Source organism: Crinia signifera, chromosome 2, assembly GCF_055691185.1.
Source record: "Crinia signifera chromosome 2, ASM5569118v1, whole genome shotgun sequence".
NCBI lineage: Eukaryota > Metazoa > Chordata > Amphibia > Anura > Myobatrachidae > Crinia > Crinia signifera.
This window is the reverse complement of record NC_139218.1, coordinates 285,462,291-285,489,325: the sequence shown is the minus strand read 5'-3', so window position 1 is coordinate 285,489,325 and position 27,035 is coordinate 285,462,291. Positions and strand designations below refer to the sequence as shown.

Sequence of the window (27,035 nt, the reverse complement as noted above, 5' to 3'; positions counted from 1 at the left end):
GTGTATATGCAGGATTCCCTAATGTTTGTAGTGCTTATCTTGACTTCTGTCTGTGATATTTTGCTAAATATTCCTATTTTGTTTCATTTTCCATTGGCTGCATGTTTATATGGTATGCTTTATTCCATTATCAGCATCAGTTTTGAGCTTGTATTTTATGCTTTTGTTTAAACTATTTCATTTGCCATATAAGAATTATTCACTTTTTTTCTGCTCACCTTTCATGTTAACTGTGCTGGATTTTGCCCATTGAAAGTCTTCTGTATACATGTCTATTTGTAACAAAACAAAGTATGAGCGCTAGGGGCTGGTTGTGGTGTGCCGTGTACAGAGGCTGCCCTGTGGTTGAGGGGTGCCGCCCTCAATACAAACAAGACAAGGAAAAAATACCACTAGGCGCCTAATGCCCCTTTCCCACTGCAGCTAAAAAACGGTAAATTGCCGATTTTCAGTGCAATTTACCATTTAAGGCTGCAGTGGGAAAGTGCCAGAGTTGAAATACCGTTTAAAGCTAAATAGTATTTCAACCCGTTTTTAAAGCAGAGCCCTACACGTTAAAATAACGTTTAAGAGGCAGTGGGAATGCCTCTTAAACGTTATTTAGCCTCCAGGCTGTCCCAGTGCCTGATGAGACCTAGTAGTTCTCACTTTGTGCATGTGTAATGAGTGCACGTGCATAATAAAGAGCCGCTCATTACATATGCGCATATGTAATGAGCGGCTCATTAGTATGCACGTGCATTCATTACATATGCGCAAAGTCAGAACTATAGTTCTCATCAGGCACTGGGACTGCCTGTACTCTGCATGGACCCCCGCTGCCTCCCCACTGCCCTGCATCCCCGTGCAGGTAAGTACAAGGGGAGGGGAGGTGGGGCACAGGGCAGGTATGGGGGGTTAGGCACTCTTTACACTGGGGGGGGGGGGGGGGGTTAGGCACTCTACATTTTACACAGTTCACTGCAAAGGGAATGGTACTTAAATGGTATTTAAAACGGTAATCTGCTGCAGTGGGAATGCTAATACCGTTTTAAATACCATTTAAGATTACCAGTACTTTAAACTGGTCTGCAATGGGAAAGCAGCATCATTGTACACTCAAGAGAACATTTAATAACAATTTAATAAATCACAATAAAAACAATTAATTGCATGCATGCAGATTAAACCTAAAAATCAGGGATATATAATCCCAAAAGTGCAACAAATTAATTGATTTTGTAGCAAACAAAGTAACTTGCTGTTAAACCCTGGTATAGGGAAAATGTCCCATCAGTGCGCAATCAGATGGTATAGCATCACATTGGGATGATTTGTATTCCACTTTTGAAACCCCCAGTGAGGTAACTGAAGTGCTCAGCTGTTTTTATGTATAGCGTCCTAGGTCTGGGGAAAGAATAACAGTCACAGATGCGTTACTTACTGCTTCCCGCAGTTAATTTTGGTCCGTGGCTTTATGACAGTGTCCAGCAGGGCGCCTCCTGTATGTTGTGCAGGGTCCGATGACACCTCGCGGCGCCCGCTTACTGCACGCCGGATTGTTGTATTGCGGAAGGGAAGCAGGTGGTAGATTAAGCTGATCACAGCTGCTGCGTCCTCACCGGTATCCGGGATAATGGCCGGGCTGTGTGGCCACTCTGCCGATGTTGCAAAGGTGGGAATGGGACGTTTTAACAATTTGCTGAGTATTGATACATCTCTCAATCCTCAGTAGTGGGGATATATCAGAGTCCTCAAAAACATGTTTCGCCGCGCTCAGGGCGGCTTTTTCAATTCGCTAATTCATAATTAGCGATAAATTACCATATTGTGATCCAATATATTTGTAATTAAAAGAGAAAAGAAAAAAGGAAACTCACGAGGGCGGTGTGGCAGACCGCCCATAAGAACATTCCAGGGAGGGAGGAAGGGAGGAAGGGAGGAAGGGAAGGAACATAACAAAAGGGATATGAATATTTTTTAAGATATTTAATTTAGGAGAAAATAAATTAAATTAAAAAAGGGACGTTGGGGATATGTTAAGGATGAAAGCGTTTTAGAATACAAGTGGGGGAGGGGTAACCTGAGAGGTCAACCAAGGGGCCCAAGTTGTATTAAATGTTTTGAAGGGGTTACATAAAATAGCCGTTATATGTTCCATTTTATTAAAATACAAAATACGGGACATAATCGCTTGCAAAAGGGCTGGGGAGGGCTTTTTCCAGTCAACAGCAATATGACATGTCATAGCTGATATTACTGGCGACGGATAAGAGTGGGCTAAGGGAAGCAGGAAGTATTTGGGTTCTGAGGGAATAACAACATCAAATAGACTCGACAGTAGGGGGATAATTTCCCTCCATATATTAATAATTTTCAGACAGGATCACCAGATACAGTATGTATAAATGTACCTCAACCTTTGTTTTTTATTAAATATACTGATTTTACTTTGGACATTATCCTGATTTTTTTTCTGAGAAAATTTATATACATCTAACCCAGTGCTGAGGATTGAACCAGCGTGGATGGTGTACTTTGGCTGCAGGGTTCAGTGCACCTGATTAATCACACACTCTCCAAAAAAGTACAGTATTCTCAAACATATCACAGGTATTTGTGCAATAGTATAAGCAGTGGCGCCGGAACGGGGGGGGCGAGGGGGCAGCTTGCCCCCCCCCAAAATTACTGAGGCGCTAAAGTACCGTTCAGGGCCGTTTCTAGAGGTGGACAAGCCGTGCAGCAGCCTGGTGCGCTGCACGGCTTGTCCGCCTCTGTTAAACAGCCAGGGCGCCCAACAATGTTCCCTGCAAGGTGTGCGCACAAACATTTTAATTGTGCGCACTACTGTCCGCCGCCCGCCGCTCACTCCCCTGTCAGTGCAGTGGAGCCTGGAGCCGGGAGCCAGCCAGCGCCGTGTGCTCTGCCTCTGGGTATAAACTATAAAGTGCTGCGCCGGCGTCTGACGTCAGACGGAGACGCTGGCGCCGCACAGCGCGCAGAAAGAGCTACACTCAGGACGGAGCCTGCCCACCTTCCTAACCCAGTGCCCACCACATAACTTAAGGCAGTGGCACAGACAGAGCCCTACCACCCCAGACGGTATGTTTAGAAATAAACTCGCCCCCTGAAAATGTTGCACACTGACTATATAATATATATATATATATATATATATATATATATATATATATATAGTCAGTGTGCAACATTTTCAGGTGTACATATATGTGTGTGTATATATATATATATATATATATATACATACATACATATGTGTATATATATATATATATATATATATGTATGTATATAAACAGGGGGTAACATATAGCAATTTAGGGGGCGCCAAAATGAGATTATATCTTGCCCCCCCCAACCTAAAAACGTTCCAGCGCCCCTGAGTATAAGTATCAGTGACATTCCTAAGGTACTGGTGACCAGGCTTGTATTTAAATCAGCTTTCCTATACAAGGCATTTCTAATAGATCTAAGCAGACATGAATCTAAAAATTGCTGCTACTGAATCTACTAATAGATTCTGTTTGATTTGGATCTGTTAATAATAATTAAAATATTTGATGTACTTTCAAAGAAACTAAACAAAAAACTAAATTCCATTTGTTACCACACTTTTATTTCCTGAGACTTTAGTTAAGACTGCAGACATTTGGCATACCTGACACACAGAAGAATTACAGAATTACATCTCAGGACAGATGAGATTTCTGGTAGTATGTAAAAAAGTGGGCATTAAAAAAAAGTGATGGAAAATAAAAAAAATTCTGGTCTATTTTCACTTAGTACTTAGGTCTCCACTGGAACCGCAATATTAACATTGCATAGTTACAGTTATTATTATTTTACTAGTTGCAATACAATACCTGAGAGGCACATTGTGGCGATAAAATAGTTCAGCGAGCTTCACATAATCAGCTGTATAATCTTGATCAGGATCAACAAAGAGAACCTAAAGAAAAATGTAGGAGTCTGTTAATATCCATGAAGACTGATCTCTAGACTGTGGAGGAGTGATGCTTGTAGAATTATTGACAAACAATGGATTTATGTGTCTAGGATCGGTTATACTTTAATTAAATAAAATGTAAATTAAAAGAAGAGTCTCAGTGTTTCATTTACTGGCACTTTAGTCATGCATTGGCAGCTTTTCCAGAAGAAACAATGCTACACTGGCTGTAGAAAATGTAAATGTTATGTAATGTATGATTTGGGGCAGAACAAAAATCAAGAAAACACACATTTTATCTGTTAAAGTGAATAATAGGTAATAAGTCACTTCAAGCTATGTAAAACCAAATTTAGTCTCAAATGCTACAAAATTGGGCATACTTGTAACCAAAAATTCTATAGAATTTTGGTAGCCAAACCACCAGATAACAGGCTGCCCATCTTGCCCACAGAGTGACTGATTTGAGAAGTATGAATACTTACCAATTAAGCACTCAATATGTCGGGCAAGACATCACAACTGGACGGGCATTTAAATTTGCCTGTTTATTTGCAATGTCACTTTGGTGGTTGCTGTAGCCAGCAGAACAGTTTGGTCACCTGCAAACCTGCATGCAGGAAGATACATCTGAACAAGGCTGTTCAAAGACAAATCCGCTATACACAAAAAAAGCTGCTGCACACAGCCATATATCATTGCTCGGCTGTATAAACTGGAAACAATGTAGTCCCATTTGTTCCTACTTCTGCTCATATTTCTGTATATTACAGTATAGAATACATGCTAAAACACACACACACTTAATTAATAGCACTGACCCCTTTTGCTTGCTCAGATAGCACTGGCCTTTGCCCTGTATATGAATCCATCTGCAGCCTATACCAAATAGTTATTGTACCCTGGAATATAGTTAGCTTCTCTGGGAGACTGGCTTTCTCTTCTGCCAGAAAATGTAAGCTAGAGACGCCCCACTTGCCTAAGTAATGCCTTTTACATGCAATATATTAATAAACATTCTTCAATAACCGCTTTAAGGTGCCCATACACTTATCCGACTTGGGCCGATCTCACCTGATCCAGTCGGATGTGTTTGACATTCCATCCTACCTGATGGGCGATCATGTGTGCATTGTACAGATTGAACCTGCTGCAGGTTCAATGTATCGAATCAGACCAATCAGCGGCACATCGCGGGTGCTTGTTAGCACTCACAATGTGTTGGTCTGGTCCGTAGGTGTGCGCCAGCGGAGTAGGGGCAGCCAGTGGTGGCATCTGTGCTGCGCTGAGCTCCTGGGGGTGACCATGCAGAAGGAAGGCGGGCAGTGTACGGGAAACGTTGAGCTGCAGGTGCCGTGTGGCCATCGGCGTTAGAAATTTAAAATAAAATTCATAAGACAGGCTGGCCACTGATTTTTTTCTAAATTCTGGGTCCGCCGGGCTGCTCAGCTGTTCCCGAACACTGCGGACTGCCTGCCCTGCTGTGACACTCGCTCACCCACACCCCCCTAGAAAAAAAAAAAAAACCACTGGGGCAGTGGCGGAACGCCACTGCCCCGGTGGTTTTTTTTTTTTTTTTTAACTCTCCTGCCCCTGCAGCTCCCTGAGAGTTTAGATGGCATATCAAGTGCCAAATCGTTAATGAGCTCTACCTGGGAGCTGCTGGTGGAAATTGGGTCCGACTTGGGCTCAGGTCAAGTCGGATTAGTGTATAGGGGCCTTTACTTTCATCCTATGTTCAGAGCGAATACTATAAAGGTTCTATAGTAAACATAACTTTATGTACCATAGTATGACTAATACTGCAAAGGAATTTGATGGGTTGTATAAGAATCTAAACTTAATGTTACTAAATAAACAATGATCTAAATAAAGACGCCTTTTGCTTGTTTGTGTATAAACACAGAAAGACCAATAAGTGTGTTCTATTTGCTACACAATAAATTAACAGCAGTTAAGCAAAGTAGAAAGCAAACATATCTAGCCATAACACTTTCTTAAGAAAGTTCTCCTAATCTTGATCACCCTTCCATCCTCACACCTTTCCCCAAGAGCATGCTTCGGTGGATTGTTGGATAATGTAACGCTGTGGTTGAAAGAACTCCCAGCACTGAAGCATACTGTAAATGCCAACCTCTCCGTTTCTAGGATGCATCATTTATTTCTGCAATGGCTTTTTAACTCCTGAGCCAAGACATTCTTAGGCGACTTAGCATTGTTTACTACTTCAAGCTACAGTTATTCTCTAATCCACCGTTATTTTGTCTTATCCCCAAAAGGCTTAGTCATTTTCTCATTAAGAACATATTACCCCCAAGGACTGCTTTAACAGAGCAAGCCCCCAGCAGGATTAGAATTAACTTTTGGGATATATTCTTTAAATACTCCTGTGAAGTTGGCAAACTGAAACCACGGCTACGGAAGAAAATACACAGTACACAGTATTAAAACCTACATTTCTTAACAGAATTATAGAAAATAATCCGATATGTATGTATTATATTGTATGTACGTACGTACGATATGTATGTATATTGTATTTGCTTTATATCAGTAATGACTGTCACTTCAATGAAAAAGTTAACTTAGGACAATGATATTCTGTGACCTTCCAGAACGACACAATGACTTTTGTGATTGTGATATTGTAGAGCTGAAAAAAAAAATCTTGTGTATGATGCAAAAGTTGTACTATGATTAAAGCAGATGGCAAGGATTTTTTTTTGTTTTGTCAGCTATTGTACCATTAATCTTTGTCATATTTTCTTCCTAGCAGCGGCAACTAATTGTATTTATTTTCTGTTTATCTAATTAGCAATTCAATGGCTTTGCTCACAACAGATGCCTCCGTTTTATATTTAAAATTTGATTTAGAAAAAAAAAAACACTTACAAAATTTCATGGAAAGATAAAATTTGACTGGCTAGGGGTTGGGGGAGCGGGGAGGGACGCAGCGGGGTTCTTTGTTCGTCCAAATATGTTTCAGGTGTAATATTCTCACATGAGGAATTCCATGAAAAGGATAAAGGAAAAAGGGGTGTGTTAGAATAAGAGTAACTAATTCAAGTCCTCTATATCTTTGGTTCTTTTTTTGTGAGAGACTACCCACAAGAGGCTTCATTGGTGACCCTAATTTTCCATTGTGAGGCTGCAGGATTCTGGCTTTGTGCCTTGGGACTATTATATCTTGTATTTCTAGGGTAGGAGGATAGTTGGAGACCTGCTCTGGCTGCTGCAGCAGCTTTTATTTATTCATTATTTATTAACAGTTTCTTATATACTGTAGCAAACACATATTCCGCAGCATTTTACAGAGAGAATATTTGAACATTCACACAAGTCCCTGCCCCAGTGGAGCTTATGATCTATATTCCCTACCACGTGTACATGCACAGACATTCTAGGGTTAATTTTGTTTTGAGCCAAATAAACTACCTGTATATTTTTGGATTGTGGGAGGAAACCGGAGTACCCGGAGGAAACCCACACAAGCACGGGGAGCATATACAAACAAACGCACAGTTAGGGCTATGGTGGGAATCAAACCCATGACCTCCATGCTGTGAGGCAGTAATGCTAACCATTACAACATCCCTGCTGTGGTTGGAAAGGGTAGGTGGAACAAGAATTGCATAAGCATAAACTTTCGCCAGTCCATCGGATGGGCATTATGACTAGTTAAATATATTTTAGTGATTTTTCTCTGAAAAAAAGAAAGAAAATCTTTTGGATGCCTATATTGCTTGCGGTTTTTTACTTTTTGTAAATCTACGTTTTATGTACTACAGTATGTGCCATTGCCCAACTGTATTACATGGTTTGAAATAATATTTTATTATTAATAATAATAAATATTAATGACTGTGGTATTAAATAGATTTAAGGATTTCGCTCTGAAAAAAAATAATCTTTTGGATGCCTATATACATCTTTCTTATGTGCCAGATGGCAGCTCTGATTTAAACCAGGGATTGAAATTAAGTTCTATTTACCTTAAAATTAGCCTCTGAGAATTAAGGACAAATTTTCAGATCAAATATTTCAAAAGTTCCCTGTTCTTTTGGGATTCCTAAAGCTATCAGTCCCACAAAGGAGAGCCCAATTTGGAGTAGGCCATACACTTGTCCCAGTCACCACATTGCTACGTCCCACTTATCAATGCACTAGCCCAATCCTTATTTGATGTGTGAGCCACTAGAAACTGTGTTATGATGTGATATAGAAGCATCCTGATAATTTTGCTTTGCCATGACCATAAATAAAGCACAAGGTCAAACACTTAATATAGCTGGAGTTAACCAAAGTGGGGAATGTTTTTCCCATGGCCAACTTCATGTGGCCCTTTTGAGTGTTACATCAAAATGTGATCTATAAAGAATTTTATAAAAGGCACTAATTTCTTCTTTACAAACACCGGTACTAGAAACAAAAGTACCTATGCAAAGCAAAAGCGGGTCTATAGTAGCTGTATAAAGACAGTCATAGGTTTTAATGGTAATGATCCTACGATATTTCAAGGAGTCCTTTCTCTATGTGACACCAAAGTTCGACAACAATTGTTTTAGAACTCCTGGGAAATGGAGAAAGGGCTTTCAACTTCCTGGTTGATTTAGTAGCCTGATAAATCTCCATATATGGATAATTCCCAAAATAGGTTGGGGACAGAGGTGAATAGTTTAGGTAACCTCATCAGCAAATAGAGAAGGGGTCTATTGTGAGTCTCTAAGTTACGCCGGCAAGGTCAGGCAACGTATTCTTCTAGCCAGTGGCTCAACAACAAAAAAAAGGGGGCAATTAAGGGAAGTCCATTTGAATCCTGTTGGTTTTATGAATGATTTATGTCCTTGTTTTAAGCAATTTATAATTGTAAAAATAAATTGTAAGTTTATTTAAGATGTAATTCAATAGGACTACATTTTTGTATGCATCCACTCTGTTATAAAAACTTGCTTTTGTGTACCACAACCCACCATTTCTGACAAAGCTCTTATTATATTTGTTGCACAGGCTATGTGGAGGAATTAGATGGAGACAGCTTAAGTTTTACATCAAAATCATAGACAACTTCACACCATGGAAATACTCCCTTCAATTTTCTTCATTTAATATAAATAAATAACTAAAACCTAACAAGATTTTTTAAAACAGAACTCAGCTTGGCATAAAACATGGAAAAATACACGAGAGGTAACTCACCAAATTGAAGAAGTTACACCTTACTGAACGTATGGCTCCAGGGAACGCTGGCCTTAAAAGCTCCTGAACACTTGAAGGCCATTTTGAATATTTGTGATCAGTTTCAATGTTGTTGATCCACTGTAAAACCATAAACAAATATTCGTGTTATCTTTAAGTATTTTCTTTAACTGAATGTATTATTAATGCATTCAGTGCAAACAGAACAACAATGATACACTGCAGTCAACACAATAACAGATCGGTAAGCTTCTCTGGAAGAATGAGGAGGGTAGATGGGAAAAAAACATAACAAATGGCTGTCTTTCTTCTTTATAGATGAAAAGAGCACAAACTTACCAATTTGCTTACTACAGGTTGGATCTGGCAACCCACCCTAAACACACAATTTTATGTAGCCCGAAATAAGTCGGAAAACACATTTTAGGTCAATTACTGAATGATTGCCATCTTTCCATTATTTCTGCTTAAGGTAAGGTTTACGTATTTTATTTATTTATTATTATGTACATTTCAAGGTTTACGTATATTTATTTATTATTATGTACATTTCAATATAGAATTTTATTTAATTAGAGGTATCTCTTGTTTTGTCTCCGCTTTTCCAAAGAAGGTCTTTATGTTAGGCAAAAAAAAAAACAGGCAGATAATACAGCTAGTCTGTTCTTGAACTCGGTATCTTTATTGACTGTTTAAAAAAAATTCATCCAACAATAAAAAAATAAAAAAATCTAAATCTAATACATGGAGAAAAAAACGGAAAGTATGCAGACATTGATTTAGTTCTACAATATTACTTGAGACATTTTCTTCCTACCAGTTCTACAAAGGCAGCAGAAGTTGGTGCTGTAACACGTTCAATATTGTATAAAAGAAAAAATAGAAAATCAATATCTAATTTTATATATATTATAAATGAAACCTGATGATTTTGAAAAGTTAAAATATAGTCTACACATTTTTCAATTATTTTATTTATTTTTTCTAAACATAAATGTAACATTTCAACAATCACTTGATTATTGCAATGGCTGCAAGGAAGACTGTGGAATGCGACCATGTTCCTATATATTATTATCGAGATTTCATGCATACTGATCACATGGTAATTTAGCAGTTTAGATTTTCAATTTATTCATTTCTTCTGTGTATTTTGTTTTAATTTGCTAGTCCATTAAAAGGACATGTGGCATTTATCATTGTAGACTCATAGTTAATTAGTTTTCACTAAACATGTGAGAATAAAAAAACAAAATATTGTGCTATTCAGTCAGGAATAATTGCTAGCAAATGTTTACCGTTCGGAGGTCAATCTCGTTCCACCAATCTTTATTCAAACACTAGGCTGCTAGAAGAATGCAAATCATAATAGAATGCACAGCACATATACAGTTTTTAGGCTTTGTGAATAAAGTGAGTAACTCTATAAAATACAAATATACAGATGGAGCCACTGTCATTTATCTCTATAATAGGATTAAGTGAGTAATTGGATTACTTTGATAATCCCCTACTCCAGGGGTGGCCAAACCTGTCCTCAAGATCTACCAACAGTTCTTGTTTTTCAGGCAGCCTGTGGATCTATAGTAGGAATGATGCAGTATGTTTGAAAATGTGAAGTTTGTAATGACCACAGCTGTGCACCAGCTAGGTGAGCTGGAAAACGTGGACCGTTGGTAGATCTCGAGGACCGGTTTGGCCACCTCTGCCCTACTCTATTGTTCTATGTATTGTATTGCAGCTGAGAACAATAGGATAGCCATGGCTAGCCATGCTGAGCCATAGCCTAAGGAAGATAGATAAGATGGGCTCCTACTGTATGCATTGATCAGCTATTATTAATTTAATTAATATATGCTTTAAAAAGCATTAGGTATCTTATCAGCTGTACTAAAAAAAAACTTTCACTCTAGAGATGAGAGAGTAAAGGTAACTTACCCAGAATCTATGTAAAAATAATAATAATAAATGGGCAGAGATTATTTCCATGAAGAGCAACTCCATTTCCAAATTACATTTTAACTTTCCAACTATCCTCTTGAGGCTCTTTGTATCTGAAGATATATCTACAATGTAGGGATTTCTACATTTTATCCCTCCTCATTATGCATGAACAACCTATAAAGGAGTCCCACAAACTCCACTAGGAAGAGCACATACTTTATGAGATACCTGGAGACAGACGTGGTAGATACAGTAATATTTGCAAGATGTCTTGCCCTCACATGTACAGAGGTTTCACTCAACTTCATTTATTTCCTCCTTTCATACCCCATTCTAGATATGGAAAAAAACATATAGGCCATTTCCACACAGCAGTGACATTCTTAATAGCACTTCACTGTAAGTAAGGACGTGTCCTCATATCTTAGTTGCTGTCATGTCAAACAAACTCCCTTAGATACCAAGATACTAGAGCATCTTCTAGCGTCGGCCTTCTTTACTTTGCTTAGTTTTGGGAGAACATTATTCTAAGGCGTGACACAATTTGACTAGGATGCATGATGAGACTTTTGCAGAATAATCCTAAATCTCCCTCCCCACAGACTAACCCTAACCTCCCACTGATACAGATACTGCTGTCATGATGCTAACTACATCCCTGCCTGGGACACTTGTGAGTCTTTACATATCTGAGCTCCCTGTCCGCTGGCTGCAACATCTTTCAGGGTGGTAGGTGCAGACCATCCTCACACCGGGTGTGGTACAGGGGTCTGACAGTCGGGATCCCAACTGGCCAGACCCAGACAGTAGTATCTGCCTTGTGGGCACAGTGGCTCACTACATGAGCCACCTATTCTATTCTCCCTCTATGGGGGTCGTGGACCCCCACAAGGGAAAATAGCCGGTGGCCGTCGGGAACCCGGCTGTCAGTGTTTTGACAGTCGGGATCCCGACGTCGGGTAAATGCCTGTCGGGATTCCGACTGTCGGGACCCTGTCCGGCACCACTCACACGAATACATGAGAAAGAAAGGAGCACAAGTAATATAACAACAACAACAACAACAACAACAACAACAACAACAACAGGTGTAGAGTGTCTGAGTTGACTATATATTAATAAAATGCTGATTATATTGCCCACCAGACACCCATCCTCAGACTTACCCACATTCACTCGATGTATATACAAACCCCACTGCACACTACTGCAAAATTACATTATAATGTAGGACACCAATTTACTTTCCCACATTCACCTTATAATGTATTTTGTGCACCACAACCTAACATTCACTGCTTCCCACTTCACATTCACTTTATGTATATAGCGGTTTCACCCCCACAATCATCTCATAATATCTACAGACACATTCTATAGTGCCCCTCCTTCACATACATACCATCTATAGTGCCCCCCCTTCTCTCACTCACTCACACACATATAATTTCTATAGTGCCCCTCTTTCCCTTCCAGTGCTTCCACACATTCACCTCACATTTGAAAAACTTACAGTACATGATGTCATGTGCTGCTGCTGGTCAGTGGCAGCTTGATCCCCATGAAGCAGCAGGAGGCAGCGGGCTGAAGGATGGACAGCACTCCGAGGCTTCCTGAAGCTCCCGCTGGCACTGCAGAGACAGCTCTGCTGATTGGCTGCTGCTGTCTGACTGCATATTCTCCTGCTGCTGCGGAACCTTCTGCACGATGACACAGACCACCTTCTACAGGAAGACACAGACCAGCCCGAGTGGCATTTGGCACAATGTCTCCATTGCTCACAATGCCTGTTGACGGCAGGGGTGCCGATGTTATCTCCTTCTCACCCCCAGCACTGACCTCAGGCACCTAGCAGGAGTCACTGGCTCATTGGATGCCTGCACAGCCTCATCCTTCAGTGTAAGCAGCAGTATTCTGTCTAACTATTACACTTTTCTGTCTAACTATCACACAGCTGACTGCGGCTTCCGTTCGTCCAGGCAAGCAGCGTGAGCAGACCATGTGTTCCGGTGCCCCAGTCAATCGCTGCTACTTGCTGACAAAATGAGCTGGCCCTAGGCTTGGGTCTACTGGTTCTAATGCAGTGTTGCTACCCATTTGTGGGACCCGGTAACCCCTTTCACATTGCACTAATTACCTGGTTGAGCCAGCAAACTAGAGATGAGTGGAGTTGTGGCAAACCCTGGCTTTCCATTTGTGGACAAAAGCATTTCTTTTGTTTCACCATCCTGTACAATATTATCCTGATCTGCATTTACCAAATTACAGTTTGCAGAATTTTTAATTTGCGATGAAAAAGTTAGGACAAACAAACTTAATGGTGTGGCCAAATATTTTATGGGAACGTATAGATCATCTCTGGATTAGCCCGGAATGAACAACATTATTATGTTTCATAATCTGCTGAGGTTTAATGTGATTACTTATATTTCAACTTTTTGCCTTCTTTATAAAAATAATTAATACTTACATTGATTGCAGCATTTCTAATGTCTAAGGCATAATTTTCCTCGCCGGGATGTACTTGCAATCTCAGAAATTTGAGGAGATCCTCATTTTCAATTCCCAAAACTGAAAGACCATATAGAGCTTTCACTTCATTTTTCAGAATATCAAAAATACTGTATTTACAAAAAGAAAAAAAAATTAGCACAAAAGGGCACTTTTGCATCATTACATTTCCCATCAAACATTTGCATAAATTAATGTTGTATCGAATATTAGTTAACACACATATATAAAAAAATCATACCTAAATGCATTATGAACATCCACATCAATCTGAACGCCGTTTATATATAGACTTGCATCTCCAGGCTGAATTCCATAGGTCTCAGATAAATGCTTTTAGTAGGAAAGAACAAAAATAAATATATTTAAATATCTGTCATAAAAGGGCCAATCACAAGAGAAGGACAGCATAAGCTCCTCTGTGCAAATCAAAGTGACCTTGAGTACGATTATACAGATGATCTAATTTTCTATATGTCCTTTTGGTAGTCAGATCTAGAGCCAAAGCTGTTGCAGATTGTGACAATTGTTCTTAATTCCCTTTACAGTACTATGGACAATATAAAATTCTGGATTAACCACTGTTGAATATTACATTATGTACATCATCTCCTGGAAAAAAGGATTACTAAAACAGTTTTGTCTGTAGGGACTACTATTTGGCACAGAACTCAGGATAAAACTATACAAATAAGAAAAACAATAGAAAGAAAAAAAAAAAAAGATTATTGGAACCTTTTTGAGCATTTGAAGATATACAAACATAAATAAATAATAAAAAATTAGATCTTGTGATCAATTAGAATTTACAGTTACTGGAGAAAAAAATGTCACTGCTCACATGACTTGAATGAACCTATGAATGATAGCTTTAATGATTAGAAAGACCACTCTACTCCTCGTCACTTTGTCACTATGGTGAAAGCAAGAGAGCATCAAAAGGGAAATGATGAAACACGTCTAAAGGGTACAAGGTACCTTGAACTGCACACCCTAATTCTAAAAATGAAGAAACTTGCTACTCATGAACCTGTGTAGACGCTCCCCTGGGCATAGAAGAAAGAAGAAAATTGGTAAGAGATGTTTTGAAAAGGTTAGTACGAACTGCTGAAAAAATCCAAATAAAAGTTCCAAATAGCTGAAGGCTGACTTGGAGCAATCTGAAAGGATTGTTTTAAAACATCCATACGCCACACACGAAACCCAAAAAACTTTACGGGCAAGGGAAAAAATATACAAAAGGAATGACTGATCTGAGCCAAAATGCATCTATGCATTTGCATTTCTGAAGCTGAATATGGACAAAACCGAACTCATTATCTTTCCCCCACCCAGAGCTATGCCCCCTACTAATATCTCTATCACTGTTAACAACACCATCATCGGTACTCTTTACTTAGAAGGGCGCCCATCATGGCCATCTCGGGCATTGAATGCACTAAAAAATCGGGTGCGATGCGACCGACGAGATGCCCGAGATTTCCCATAGGGAACAATGTTAAATGTCTCAATTGACCCGATTTTTCCATAGGAAACAATGTTAAATGGGCCACAGAGGCCAAATAGGCACCCTGAAGTGAATAATGGCCACCCGAATTGTTAACGCCACCCCACGATCAACGTCAACCAGAAGCGTGGCGAGCGCAGCAAGCCCGCGAGGGGCGGCGGTACGCGTCCTACGACCTTTTCATACCCCCACTATCCAAGTCGGCGTGGAGTTGAGAATAGAAAGTGTGGCGAGCGCAGCGAGCCACCGAGCCCGAAGCGTGGCGAGCGGACGCGGATACCTTCACAGGTATCCGCGTCCCCTCGCGGGCTTCACAGCTGTCCGCGTGCGCTCGCCACGCTTCGGGCTCGATGGCTCGCTGCGCTCGCCACACTTTCTATTCTCAACTCCACGCCGACGTGGATAGTGGGGGTATGAAAAGGTCGTAGGACGCGTACCGCTGCGCTCGCCACGCTTCGGGTTGACGTTGATCGTGGGGTGGCGTTAACAATTCGGGTGGCCATTATACACTTCAGGGTGCCTATTTGGCCTCTGTGGCCCATTTAACATTGTTTCCTATGGAAAAATCGGGTCAATTGAGGCATTGAACAGGAAAATTGGGTCAATTGAGACATTTAACATTGTTCCCTATGGGAAATCGCGGGCATCTCGTCGGTTGATCGCACCCGATTTTTTAGTGCATTCAATGCCTGAGATTTTTTACTAACGATGCCCACGATCAAAATCGTGGGCACCGTTCTAAGTAAAGAGTACCCCATCATCTCTCCCGTTCCCCAACTCCGCTGCCTGGGTGTCACTCTTGACTCCTCCCTCTCCTTTGCACCCCACATCCAAGCCCTGGCCCATTCTTGCCGGTTCCAGTTACGCAACATTGCTCGCATCAGGCCCTTTCTCTCACAGAGTGCAACTAAGCTGATCATCCACTCATTGGTCATCTCACGGCTCGACTACTGCAATGTTCTCCTCACCGGCCTCGCTCAATCCCAACTGGCTCCTCTCCAATCTGTCCTCAATGCTGCAGCCAGGCTTATCTTCCTCTCCCGCCGCTCTAATTCTGCCACTCCCCTTCAACAAAATCTGCACTGGCTTCCATTCCCCTACAGAATCCTCTTCAAACACCTCACACTCACATACAGGGCCATCTCTAATTCCATTGCTCCATATATCTCTAACCTCATCTCCATTCATAGACCCTCCCGCCCTCTACGGTCGGCTGATGACTTTCGTCTCTCCTCCACCCTGATCACTGCTTCCCATGCTAGAGTACAGGACTTTGTCCGTGCTGCACCCCTTCAGTGGAACGCACTCCCTCGCTCCATTAGACTCTCCCCGACCTTGCAAAGCTTCAAACCTATTCATCAAAGCATACCCTTCCACTGCATAAACCAGATGGTTCTCCGACCCCTTGCCTGTTTACATCCTGCTATCTAACCACCACCCACTTGCTTGCACCTCTTGTAATCTGTCTGTCTCCCCTTCCTACTAGATTGTAAGCTCCTCTGAGCAGGGCCCTCTTCCCTCCTGTTGTCAAAGCCCTCTTCTCTTCACATGTCACTCACAGCTCTCCTATACTCCAACACTCAGTGACCATCTTTGTCCACATACTCATCTCCATCATTGGCATCTAGCCTCTAGTTGTATGTTGATTGAGTCCTCACTACTTATATCCAAGCTGTAATGTGTATTGAACGGTGGCGCTCTTTATTTGTACTGTATTCTTGTTATTTATTCAATGTTATGCCAAGCTTTGTCTCCTTGTATTGTTCCTTTGTACGGCGCTGCGAAACACTTGTGGCGCCTTATAAATAAAAATTATAATAATAATAATAATAATAATAATAATCTAGAAAAGCCACAATTCTTCTGGGCATATTTTCTTTAGACAGAAAAAAAAACAAAATATAGCTCTTCAGCAATAGGAATCAGCAACTTGTTTAAAAATGACGAAAGGAAGCTTTTATGGAGAACATCAGCTTAGCTACAGTTAAACTTGGTGGAGAATCCATAATGTTGTGGTGCTGCTTTGCTGCCTCTGGTACTGCAGGCCTTCACCATATTAAAAGGAATTTGAAATTTGAAAGGATTACAAAGACATTTTGGATCAAACTGTACTACCCAGTGTATGAGCCAAAAATCATAATAAAGACTGAAAATACACAAAATCACAAAAGAATGGTTGAAGAAGAAAAGATGGACTGTTTTATACTGGAATTGAAAATCTTTGGATAGAGTTGCACTCAGCCATAGGGAAAAGGAATACTGCAAACACTCAACAGTGTAAAAAGATTGTGATAGGTGGGAAACCAATAAAATTGACCACAATGAAATACTGCAACTGAAGATCTACAATAAAAGTAGAATTACCCTCATTTGGAAAGCTCAACATGGAGTCCAATGGTGGTCACTGTATAAAATAGTCTTCGTGGAATGTGCAGCATTTTATTTATTTACAGTTTCTTATATAGCGCAGCAGATTCCGTTGCGCTTTACAATAGTAGACAGTGATAAAACAACGTGGGTAACAGACAGACTTGGAGGTAGGAGGGCCCTGCTGCAAGCTTACAATCTATAGGGATATAGAAGGGAAACACAAGGACAGGCACCAGTAATAGCATAGCAGTCCCACCAAGTTACAAGTCCAGAAGGGAAGCTAAATAATACATAAGTGCCTCAGAGGGTTATGCGTGTAGAACTAAAATATGATAGGCTTGCCTGAAGAGGTGAGTTTTCAGGGAACGCTTGAAAGTTTGGAGGCATTTGCCAAATAGCAGTAGCTTTCTGGTACAGGATCAAAGTGGTATATAAAAAGGCTTCAGCTATGAAAGAAAATCGTTACTTAGATGCTCGTACTCTCCTGCAACAACGGGGCTCACTTGTGGAGCTGTAACCTACACACTGTGAATAGAATAGCCTCAACTAGAACCCAGTCTGTCCATTTTCTAGGAAGTGGGAAAATCACCAAGGTGCTGTCAAAATATTCATCATGTACCGATTCCTAGTCTACTTAACAGATAGGTGACATTGCCATGAATATTTTATTTCTCCACTGTGTTTATGTAATGCGTGCCAAATGTACAGTACCAAAGTTCTGCATTGTGTGGGCTTCCTAAAGGGGTAACTGAGTTTAGTTCTTATTTAATAGAACTACTGCATAATAATGAAAGGAGCATTTGCTTGCATCAGTTTGAGGATGTATTGTTTATTCTCGTTGAGAACAGGAATGTTCCATCATTGAGGGACAAATATCAAGACTCTTAGAATAATGCTAACAGCAGCTATTTCATACCACAAAGTGAAGGATGCTTATTATTATCATCATCACATCTAGAATCCCAAGAGGAAATGTCCGACAAAAAAAAAAAAAGTTAATGATGCAAAACAAAGCACATTAATACTCGTTAAAGAATACACCAGTACTGTAACACTCATTTGCTAGCTGTCAAATGTGAGACACATATGTTAATGTAAATTTAACAAACATTTTTTTTAATAACCTTTCTGAGCAATGCCTTCATTTCATAAGCCACCTGGCAGTTTGAATACTATTTTGCCTAAGCACAATCATCATAATATTTTCTGCTTTTAACACCTTTGTCATCTCCCTCCTTTCAATGCATTTTGGTGCTCTGCTTTCATTATCTCAAATGGGAATGATTCCGTTCTGCACAGTTGGAGACGCCATCCCCTGCTGCTAGATGGATGGACTATAGGCACTACAGCGCCAATGCCAATTTAATGCCTGGAAATACTGATGTTTGGAAACTTTTAGTGCTATTCACTTGGGGGAGCTGAATATAAAAAATGAGAGTACAACTCATAAGGGCTTCTGTCCAGCTTGAATCCTTTTAATTAACTTCTGATTGCAGTTATTTTCACATTTTAAGGCTTCCAGCAAGCTAAGTGCATGTTATATTGGATTTTTGTGCCACAGAGAAATGTAATGTACATATAATGTCAAACAATCAACTGGAGTTTTTAAATACCACAGTTATATTCAAATTAAACACCCCACATAAATCTAGATTTGTAAAACAAATAATATACATCACATTTATATTTTATTTAAACGCATTTTCTTGCTGTGTGCTTGTTCCGTATGTACAATGATAATTGACAACATAATGCATTTTTTTTTTTCAAATATCAAGTATCGGCAGCAACTATAGGTAGGCTTGGGTTATTGTATAAAATAAAAAACAGCGGCCATGAATTTTGCTAAAGTAACCAGACTACTAATTCAGCATTGTCAAAATGCTACTTAACCAACATATTTATTTAAAATAGTCTTGTAACAATTTTTGGTCAGTTTTGAAGATGCACTGTATATGCATATTTTATTTTATTTTTATTATTTAAAATAAAAGTATTCGGTCTGTTATAAAGGTACGTCAAGGATTTATAAATAATAAGACCAACAAGTCCAGAATAAAAAGGACAACATATAACACAACTGTAAGTTTTTACGATTTTCACTAATTGATTTGTGTATTGTGATTTGATAGTAAGCTTGTTGGGGCAATAAGCTCTTATGATAAGCAAGTTGGGATGTAACCATATGTTACTATACATATGGATACAACTACTGCAGTATATATCTGATGCAAAAAGCTGTCTGAGGTCAATGTAGACAAACACAATTATAATTGTTCTAATAACAAACCATCTGGTTTTCCTCAATTTCTTTCCTCATTTCTTGGTTTAATGCAATTCTGGTTAGTGATCTGAAAAACAAAACACAATAGTCTTAGCTTGAATTAAAATAGCACAGCATACAGTATTTCATGACATTCTAACATGAAACCATTTTTAGAGGTGTTAGCCCACAGGCAAAAATTCCAAAGCCTTTACCTGTCTGCTCAGATTTATGAGACAAGGAGTCATTGTAAGAGTGTTTAATGGTGGTCTGAATATCTAAACACATTAATGATCAGAAATTATTCAATTATGATCAGAATTTTTCATCATTGTGTGTGGCAAATTAGGCCAAGTAAGATTAGCAGATAAACATATAGTTGGGGTGGAGGAGATGAAACACCTTGTTTGCATGCTTTGAAAACCACTATTGGATGACACAAGCTGTACAAATTGGTTCTTGGTCAACTTGGTGCCAGATATCACACACCAGAAACAATGTCTGCACCATGTGATGGACCTGGACAGCCACTAGGTCTATATAGACCTTTTTTGTAACCGAAGTGTGCATGGTGATAATGGGACAGGTGGAGTACCACAATATGTCTCATCAACTAATCACCGACCTTCCACCACGCTTTACTCTTGGCAAGACAGCCATAATCACACACTTCATTTATTGTTCTCAACATAAACTCCTGCTGTTGGGAACATGGTGAAAATTTGTTCATAAGGCCAGATGATGACTACATTTCACCCATGAATATCACCCTTGTGGAGTTCCCTCCTCACAGTCCTTGTAGGCACAGGGTGTTGAACAATGTAATTCAGCTCAGCAGTAATTTTTGCAGCAGTTGTCTTATTACTCTTGGCCACTATTATCCTCAATGCCCTTCTGTCTCTGGCACTTTGTCCATTCTGTTTAGATAATTTATATAGCTCTCTTTCTCCAATAGGACTCAAGGAGCTTAAAATATAGAATGAATGTAATACAGTACAGAAACAATGTAGTACAGAAAAGCTTTTCATAAACAATACAGGGGGTGGGCCCTAATCAGCCCCAGTAGCCAGTTTGCCCGGCCTGCCTGCCGTCCTGCATGCGATACATGTTTGAGGAGAGGACGCGCCGGTCCGCCCGGCGAGATGAGGGGAAGTTCTGTGGAGGAGACACAGCCGCCAATCAACTGTGGGTGGTAGCAAGCTCTTGTGAGTTTTGTGATGCACCCGCCATACACTGCATGAGCATTGCGAGAGGCCTCCGCCAGTCTCAGCAGCAGCCGCCCTCACGCGGTTCCCCTTATCTGCCAGGCAGGCCAGCGCGTCTCCTCCTCAAACTCCAATAGCCGGGGCTGATATCTTATTTAAGAAATAAAGGTAAATGAGGGGCGGCGTTAAGGGCCACCTCAGGGGGACGGGGGAAGCCGCATGCTAGGCCAGGGGGGCTCCTTTCCATGCTGCTTTCGGCTCATTACTGTCCCTGGCTGCCTCCTGTCACTTTTTATGAATAAATGACAACCCCTGGGTCTGTCATTCATATCACCCTCACAGTGCTGTGCATTAATAAGCCCGCCCTGTGTTGTCTCAGCAGTGGTGGGCAGAACAGTTGTGTATACCCGCATGTATATACTGCTGCCCGTGTGTATAATGCCCACATGTATATGCCGGTGTCCATGTGTATACTGCCCACATGTATATGCCGCTGCCTGTGTGTATACTGCCCACACGTATATGCCGCTGCCTGTGTGTATACTGCCCACATGTATATGCCCCTGCCTGTGTGTATACTGCCCACATGTATATGCCCCTGCCTGTGTATACTGCCCACATGTATATGCTGCTGCCCGTGTGTATAATGCCCACATGTATATGCCGCTGCCCGTGTGTATAATGCCCACATGTATATGCCGCTGCCCATGTGGCTTCCGAAGGTTTGTAAATGGCCCTTGGTAGAAAAAAAGGTTCCCCACCCCTGATTTAAGGGAATGAAGGAAATGCTTGAGTAAACAGGAAAGTCTTGAGTCTAGAGTGGGGGCCTCTCGAGATGTGTGGGGAAGGGAGTTCCATAATGTAGGAGCTGTGTGGCTAATCGACCCCCCGATGAATTACTAGAGATCCTAGGTACTGCTAAAATTCCTTAATCTACAGATCTCAGTAATCAGGTGGGACAGTATGGAATCAGAAGCTGCTCATCCATTTAGAGTGGTTAAAAACAAGAAAGAAGAGGTTGAAACTGCGCTTTGAGGAAGTGAATCACAATATAACAATTTATTAAGAAATTATGAATAAATTAAAATACATTAAAACACCTTCAAATGAGTATAGGTATTGCATAACATTAAAACACCTTCAAATGAGTATATGTATTGCATAACAACACAGTGATACTTGGCGTGTAAATGGTGCAATCCTTAAATAAAAGACCCCATATACATATATACATACACACATATATACATACACACACACACACACACACACATATTATTGCTGGGCACGTTAACGCGTTAATAACGCGTTAACGCACCAGCACCTTAACGCAGATTAAATCTTTTAACGCCGTTAACGCTGGGGGGGGGGCGCCCGGCGGCAGGGGTAGTGGCGTTGCGAAGGCGCAGAGTCTCTGAAAGCAATACAGAGACCATGCACCTATCCAAAAATGGCAGCCACCAGAGAAGAAGACATGCTAGAAGTACTTCTGTACCTCTAGCGGCTGTCTCCTCTGCTGCGGTGGCCATCTTTGGAGGGGCGCTGAGTCTCTACTGTCAAAGACTCTGCGCAGGCTAGTGGGGAGGTGCTGGTTGTTTTTGCTGCCGATCAATGCCTAGCACTGCTGCCGTTGGTAGGGAGAGACAGATCTGACTGGTGGCGCTGCTTCCCCTCACAATTAAGATTTATCTCCCCCTTGACAATGAGCATTTAACCCCCATGGCAGCAAGCATGTATTCCCCACTGGCAATGATCATTTGACCCACTATGGCAGCATGCATGGAAAGACCATGTAATCACCCCTGGGAACGAGCATGGAACCCCTGGCAACGAACATGGAACCCCCTATGACAATGAGCATGCAATCCCCCCTTGGCAACAAGCCTGTAATCCCCCTTGGCAACTAGCATGGCACTCTTGGCTACGAGATTGTAGGTAAGCAGCACCTTTGTGCCTAAAAATGCGATTAATCGCGATTAAAATTTTTAATCGTTGCCCACCACTAATATATATATATATTATGAGTAAATCTAGCTTGGCTTTTAAATTGGCTCTGATAAGTGTTCAAGTATGTAATGCGATGCTTATATTAAAATTAAAAATTAATCCTTCTTAGATGGGCAAAACCATGTGCACTGCAGGGGGGCAGATGTAAAATGTGCAGAGAGAATTAGATTTGGGTGAGTTACTTTGTTTCTGTGCAGGGAAAATACTGACTGCTTTATTTTTACACTGTAATATAGATCTCGCTTTGAAGTAAAACCCCACCCAAATCTAATTCTCTCTGCACAAGTAACATCTGCCCCACCTGCAGTGCTCATGGTTTTGTCCATCTAAGAAGGATTTTGTCAGAAAGAGTGAACCAAAATAACCCCCAATGTGTCTGGATAGGTGTTCATGAATGTACACTGAAACAAAACTAAATCGTTTCAAGCTAAGCTCCTGTAAATAAAATAAATAATAATTATCTATTCTTCATCTATATATACTGATCGTATATGTAAAAACAATGCCTTCAGTTTTATTAAAATGTACGGTTTCTTTGAGCAACAAGAGTGTTAATCTCCACATACAAGTCTAATTTATTCTTAAAAACCTACTCTTGATCACCCTCTCCAAATACAGACCCATCTGTCTCCTCCCTTTTGCCTCCAATCTCCTTGAGTGTATGGTCTACAACTGCCTTACTGCCTCTCTTTCCTCCAATGCTCTGCTTGACCCATTCCAGCCTGGCTTCCATTATCTCCACTCCACTGAATCAGCCCTCATAACAGTCTACACTGACCTCCATGCTGCCAAATCTAAGGATCACCACTCTCTACGGTGGACCACCCTCTCTTTCTGTAATTCCTTCACCGACTTGGTCTGCATGATACTGCCCTCCTACATGTATGAACACTCCTTTTCTGTCTCCTTTCATAACACCACCTCCACTAACTGTACATGTCCCCCAAGTTTGTGTTCTTGGACTATGCCTTTTCTCTTTCTATAGGTTTTCTTTAAGTGCATACATTAGATCTTTTGACGTCCATTATCATATGTTGATGATACCAAAATGTACCCCCCTGACCTCTTAACACTCACTGCTATTTTGTCTTGGATGCCCTAGTGCTTTTCTAAACTTAATAAGTCGAAGACTGAACCAATCAATCTTCCCAGCCTCACACATGACCTCACCTCCCACATTCTCATTACTACTATCTACTCTAGCCTCCAATGTGCCGTCTTGAAGTAATCCTTGACTCCTCCCTGTCCCTCAAACCACATATTCAGCACATCTCAAAACCTAATTGGAGAGAGGAAAGAGCAGTTTGTCGCTGTAGTGGTGCACCACAGTAAATAAGAACGACTTAAAAAGTAACTTTTAATAATTCAACATATAAAAAAGATGCTGCGAAATATGACAGACTACGTGTAACATATAACAAGGACAAGTGAACGAATAGTGCTAATTAAAAACTAGGGCTCATGCGGTGTCCCTTAGCACTTGATTCCTTTTGATGATGGATACAAAACGTCTCTTCCCTAAGTGCCGGCTGGACCGCCTGTTGACACCAGGGGGACGTATTATCTTAGTATGTGTAGCCCTGTCTGTCAATAAGTCTGTTGTGTCACCATGTTACCACACACGAATGTTGTGTTTGGTGTCACAATTTTCAAGGTTGAGAAGCCGTTTATTGGGGTGCAGCGTGAGTCACAAGCCTAGTCAGCCAATTGTAAGTAGGAGTGGGAGACTAGAGTGATAGTCAGTACAATGTCATGCAGCGGGCAAAAAATTTTTTGCCTAATATGTGCTGCTAATCTAATAGTGAGGACATGGCTGCAATCTGAGTATCTAGGATTTGGATATAGGAACCCCGATATGACCAATCACCAGGAATGAGACTGAGTTTTTAATCAAGCCGTATGGAACTCTAGTTAAATGCTCCGCAGTAAAATTGCGGCTGGTTCTCTAGCCGGCTATTAACGGTGATGCAAGCTAACAATTGTAAGCGTGCTGCTGGACCCTCCAATGGCTGTGACCGCCCCAACGGGTTAAACCCTGTGGTTTTGGGTACGGTCCTCCTGAGGTTAGGCTAGTTACGTGGGATTGTTAAAGCTTGAAAAGGTGGAACCTGTATATAGGCTGGAGTTGGGGGCAAAGATCGCCCGGTGTGTGCCACTTATGATTGATCACCAATTAATTCGTTATACAGGACATGACTACCGTTATTAGAGTGGTTAACTCAGTATTGGCGTTGCTCACATAATAAAGGGGTTTTTAAGTGATTGCCGTATGGAACTTCACGACCTGCACCGAACCTCAGTGCAGTGGTGAGTTCTCTAGCCGGCTACTTAGAATTGGCTCGTGTCGCGCTACGGTACCAATCACATATGTATATTTATATGCAGAGTGTAGACAGATGAACGTGCCGCAAGCCCGCTTAAGTGTTGAGACCGACCGTACGGGTGAGACCCTGTGAATAAGGTGCGGTTCTCACGGGGCAGCTGGCTGTGCTCTAAAACGTAGGCTGCATAGCGGCTATAGGAAAAAGACAGAGAAATTTTTAAGCTAGACATTAGAGTCCTTAAAAGGACTGATATTGCAGACAGGAACAAGGAGGCTAAGGGAGCGTGCCGCACGGCTAAGGTGGCCGGCGTACGCTTCGCAGTTTCTTCTTCAGGGCAACCTGCATTGTTGCAACTGGTGGGTTTAAGTAGACGATATTTAAAATTGTACCAATGAGCGTTCATGCTCAATCTCGTGCCACGCCTTCCATATTAGCATATTGCGTGAGTTACGATTGCATGGTGTGGTTGTCTCTTTCTCGTATATTAAATGTAATGCTGGTCCCATCTGTATCTAATACAGATAAGCATCCCTTGTATATGATAATAATTGTACTGGGTTGAGTAAGTATCGTGATGTAACCCAAGAGAGTTCTCCCTTCGCCGTTCACATGTCAATTCGATCGGGATGGCGTCAGCGCACGTCGATAACAAATGGGTAGCTCAAGGTAAGTATCTTGAAAGTGACATACATGTCGACTCACTATGTCACTTTCAAGATATTTACCTTGAGCTACCCATTTGTTATCGACGTGCGCTGACGCCATCCCGATCGAATTGACATGTGAACGGCGAAGGGAGAACTCTCTTGGGTTACATCACGATACTTACTCAACCCAGTACAATTATTATCATATACAAGGGATGCTTATCTGTATTAGATACAGATGGGACCAGCATTACATTTAATATACGAGAAAGAGACAACCACACCATGCAATCGTAACTCACGCAATATGCTAATATGGAAGGCGTGGCACGAGATTGAGCATGAACGCTCATTGGTACAATTTTAAATATCGTCTACTTAAACCCACCAGTTGCAACAATGCAGGTTGCCCTGAAGAAGAAACTGCGAAGCGTACGCCGGCCACCTTAGCCGTGCGGCACGCTCCCTTAGCCTCCTTGTTCCTGTCTGCAATATCAGTCCTTTTAAGGACTCTAATGTCTAGCTTAAAAATTTCTCTGTCTTTTTTCCTATAGCCGCTATGCAGCCTACGTTTTAGAGCACAGCCAGCTGCCCCGTGAGAACCGCACCTTATTCACAGGGTCTCACCCGTACGGTCGGTCTCAACACTTAAGCGGTACTTGCGGCACGTTCATCTGTCTACACTCTGCATATAAATATACATATGTGATTGGTACCGTAGCGCGACACGAGCCAATTCTGAGTAGCCGGCTAGAGAACTCACCACTGCACTGAGGTTCGGTGCAGGTCGTGAAGTTCCATACGGCAATCACTTAAAAACCCCTTTATTATGTGAGCAACGCCAATACTGAGTTAACCACTCTAATAACGGTAGTCATGTCCTGTATAACCAATTAATTGGTGATCAATCATAAGTGGCACACACCGGGCGATCTTTGCCCCAACTCCAGCCTATATACAGGTTCCACCTTTTCAAGCTTTAACAATCCCACGTAACTAGCCTAACCTCAGGAGGACCGTACCCAAAACCACAGGGTTTAACCCGTTGGGGCGGTCACAGCCATTGGAGGGTCCAGCAGCACGCTTACAATTGTTAGCTTGCATCACCGTTAATA

General features: G+C 41.2%; 1 protein-coding gene across 1 annotated transcript in view; it reads right to left on the bottom strand.

Annotated features, from left to right (window-relative positions):
- The window catches only part of UGGT2 (UDP-glucose glycoprotein glucosyltransferase 2), a 290,033-nt gene that overhangs the window by 190,413 nt on the left and 72,585 nt on the right, over positions 1-27,035 (bottom strand). Inside the window, exons 10-14 of the mRNA XM_083168784.1 lie at positions 19,765-19,825; positions 13,839-13,930; positions 13,557-13,707; positions 9,143-9,262; positions 3,864-3,949 (exon numbers count right to left, since the gene is read on the bottom strand). Coding sequence (XP_083024910.1) covers positions 3,864-3,949; positions 9,143-9,262; positions 13,557-13,707; positions 13,839-13,930; positions 19,765-19,825 — 510 coding nt within the window. The remainder of the gene's footprint in view (positions 1-3,863; positions 3,950-9,142; positions 9,263-13,556; positions 13,708-13,838; positions 13,931-19,764; positions 19,826-27,035) is intronic.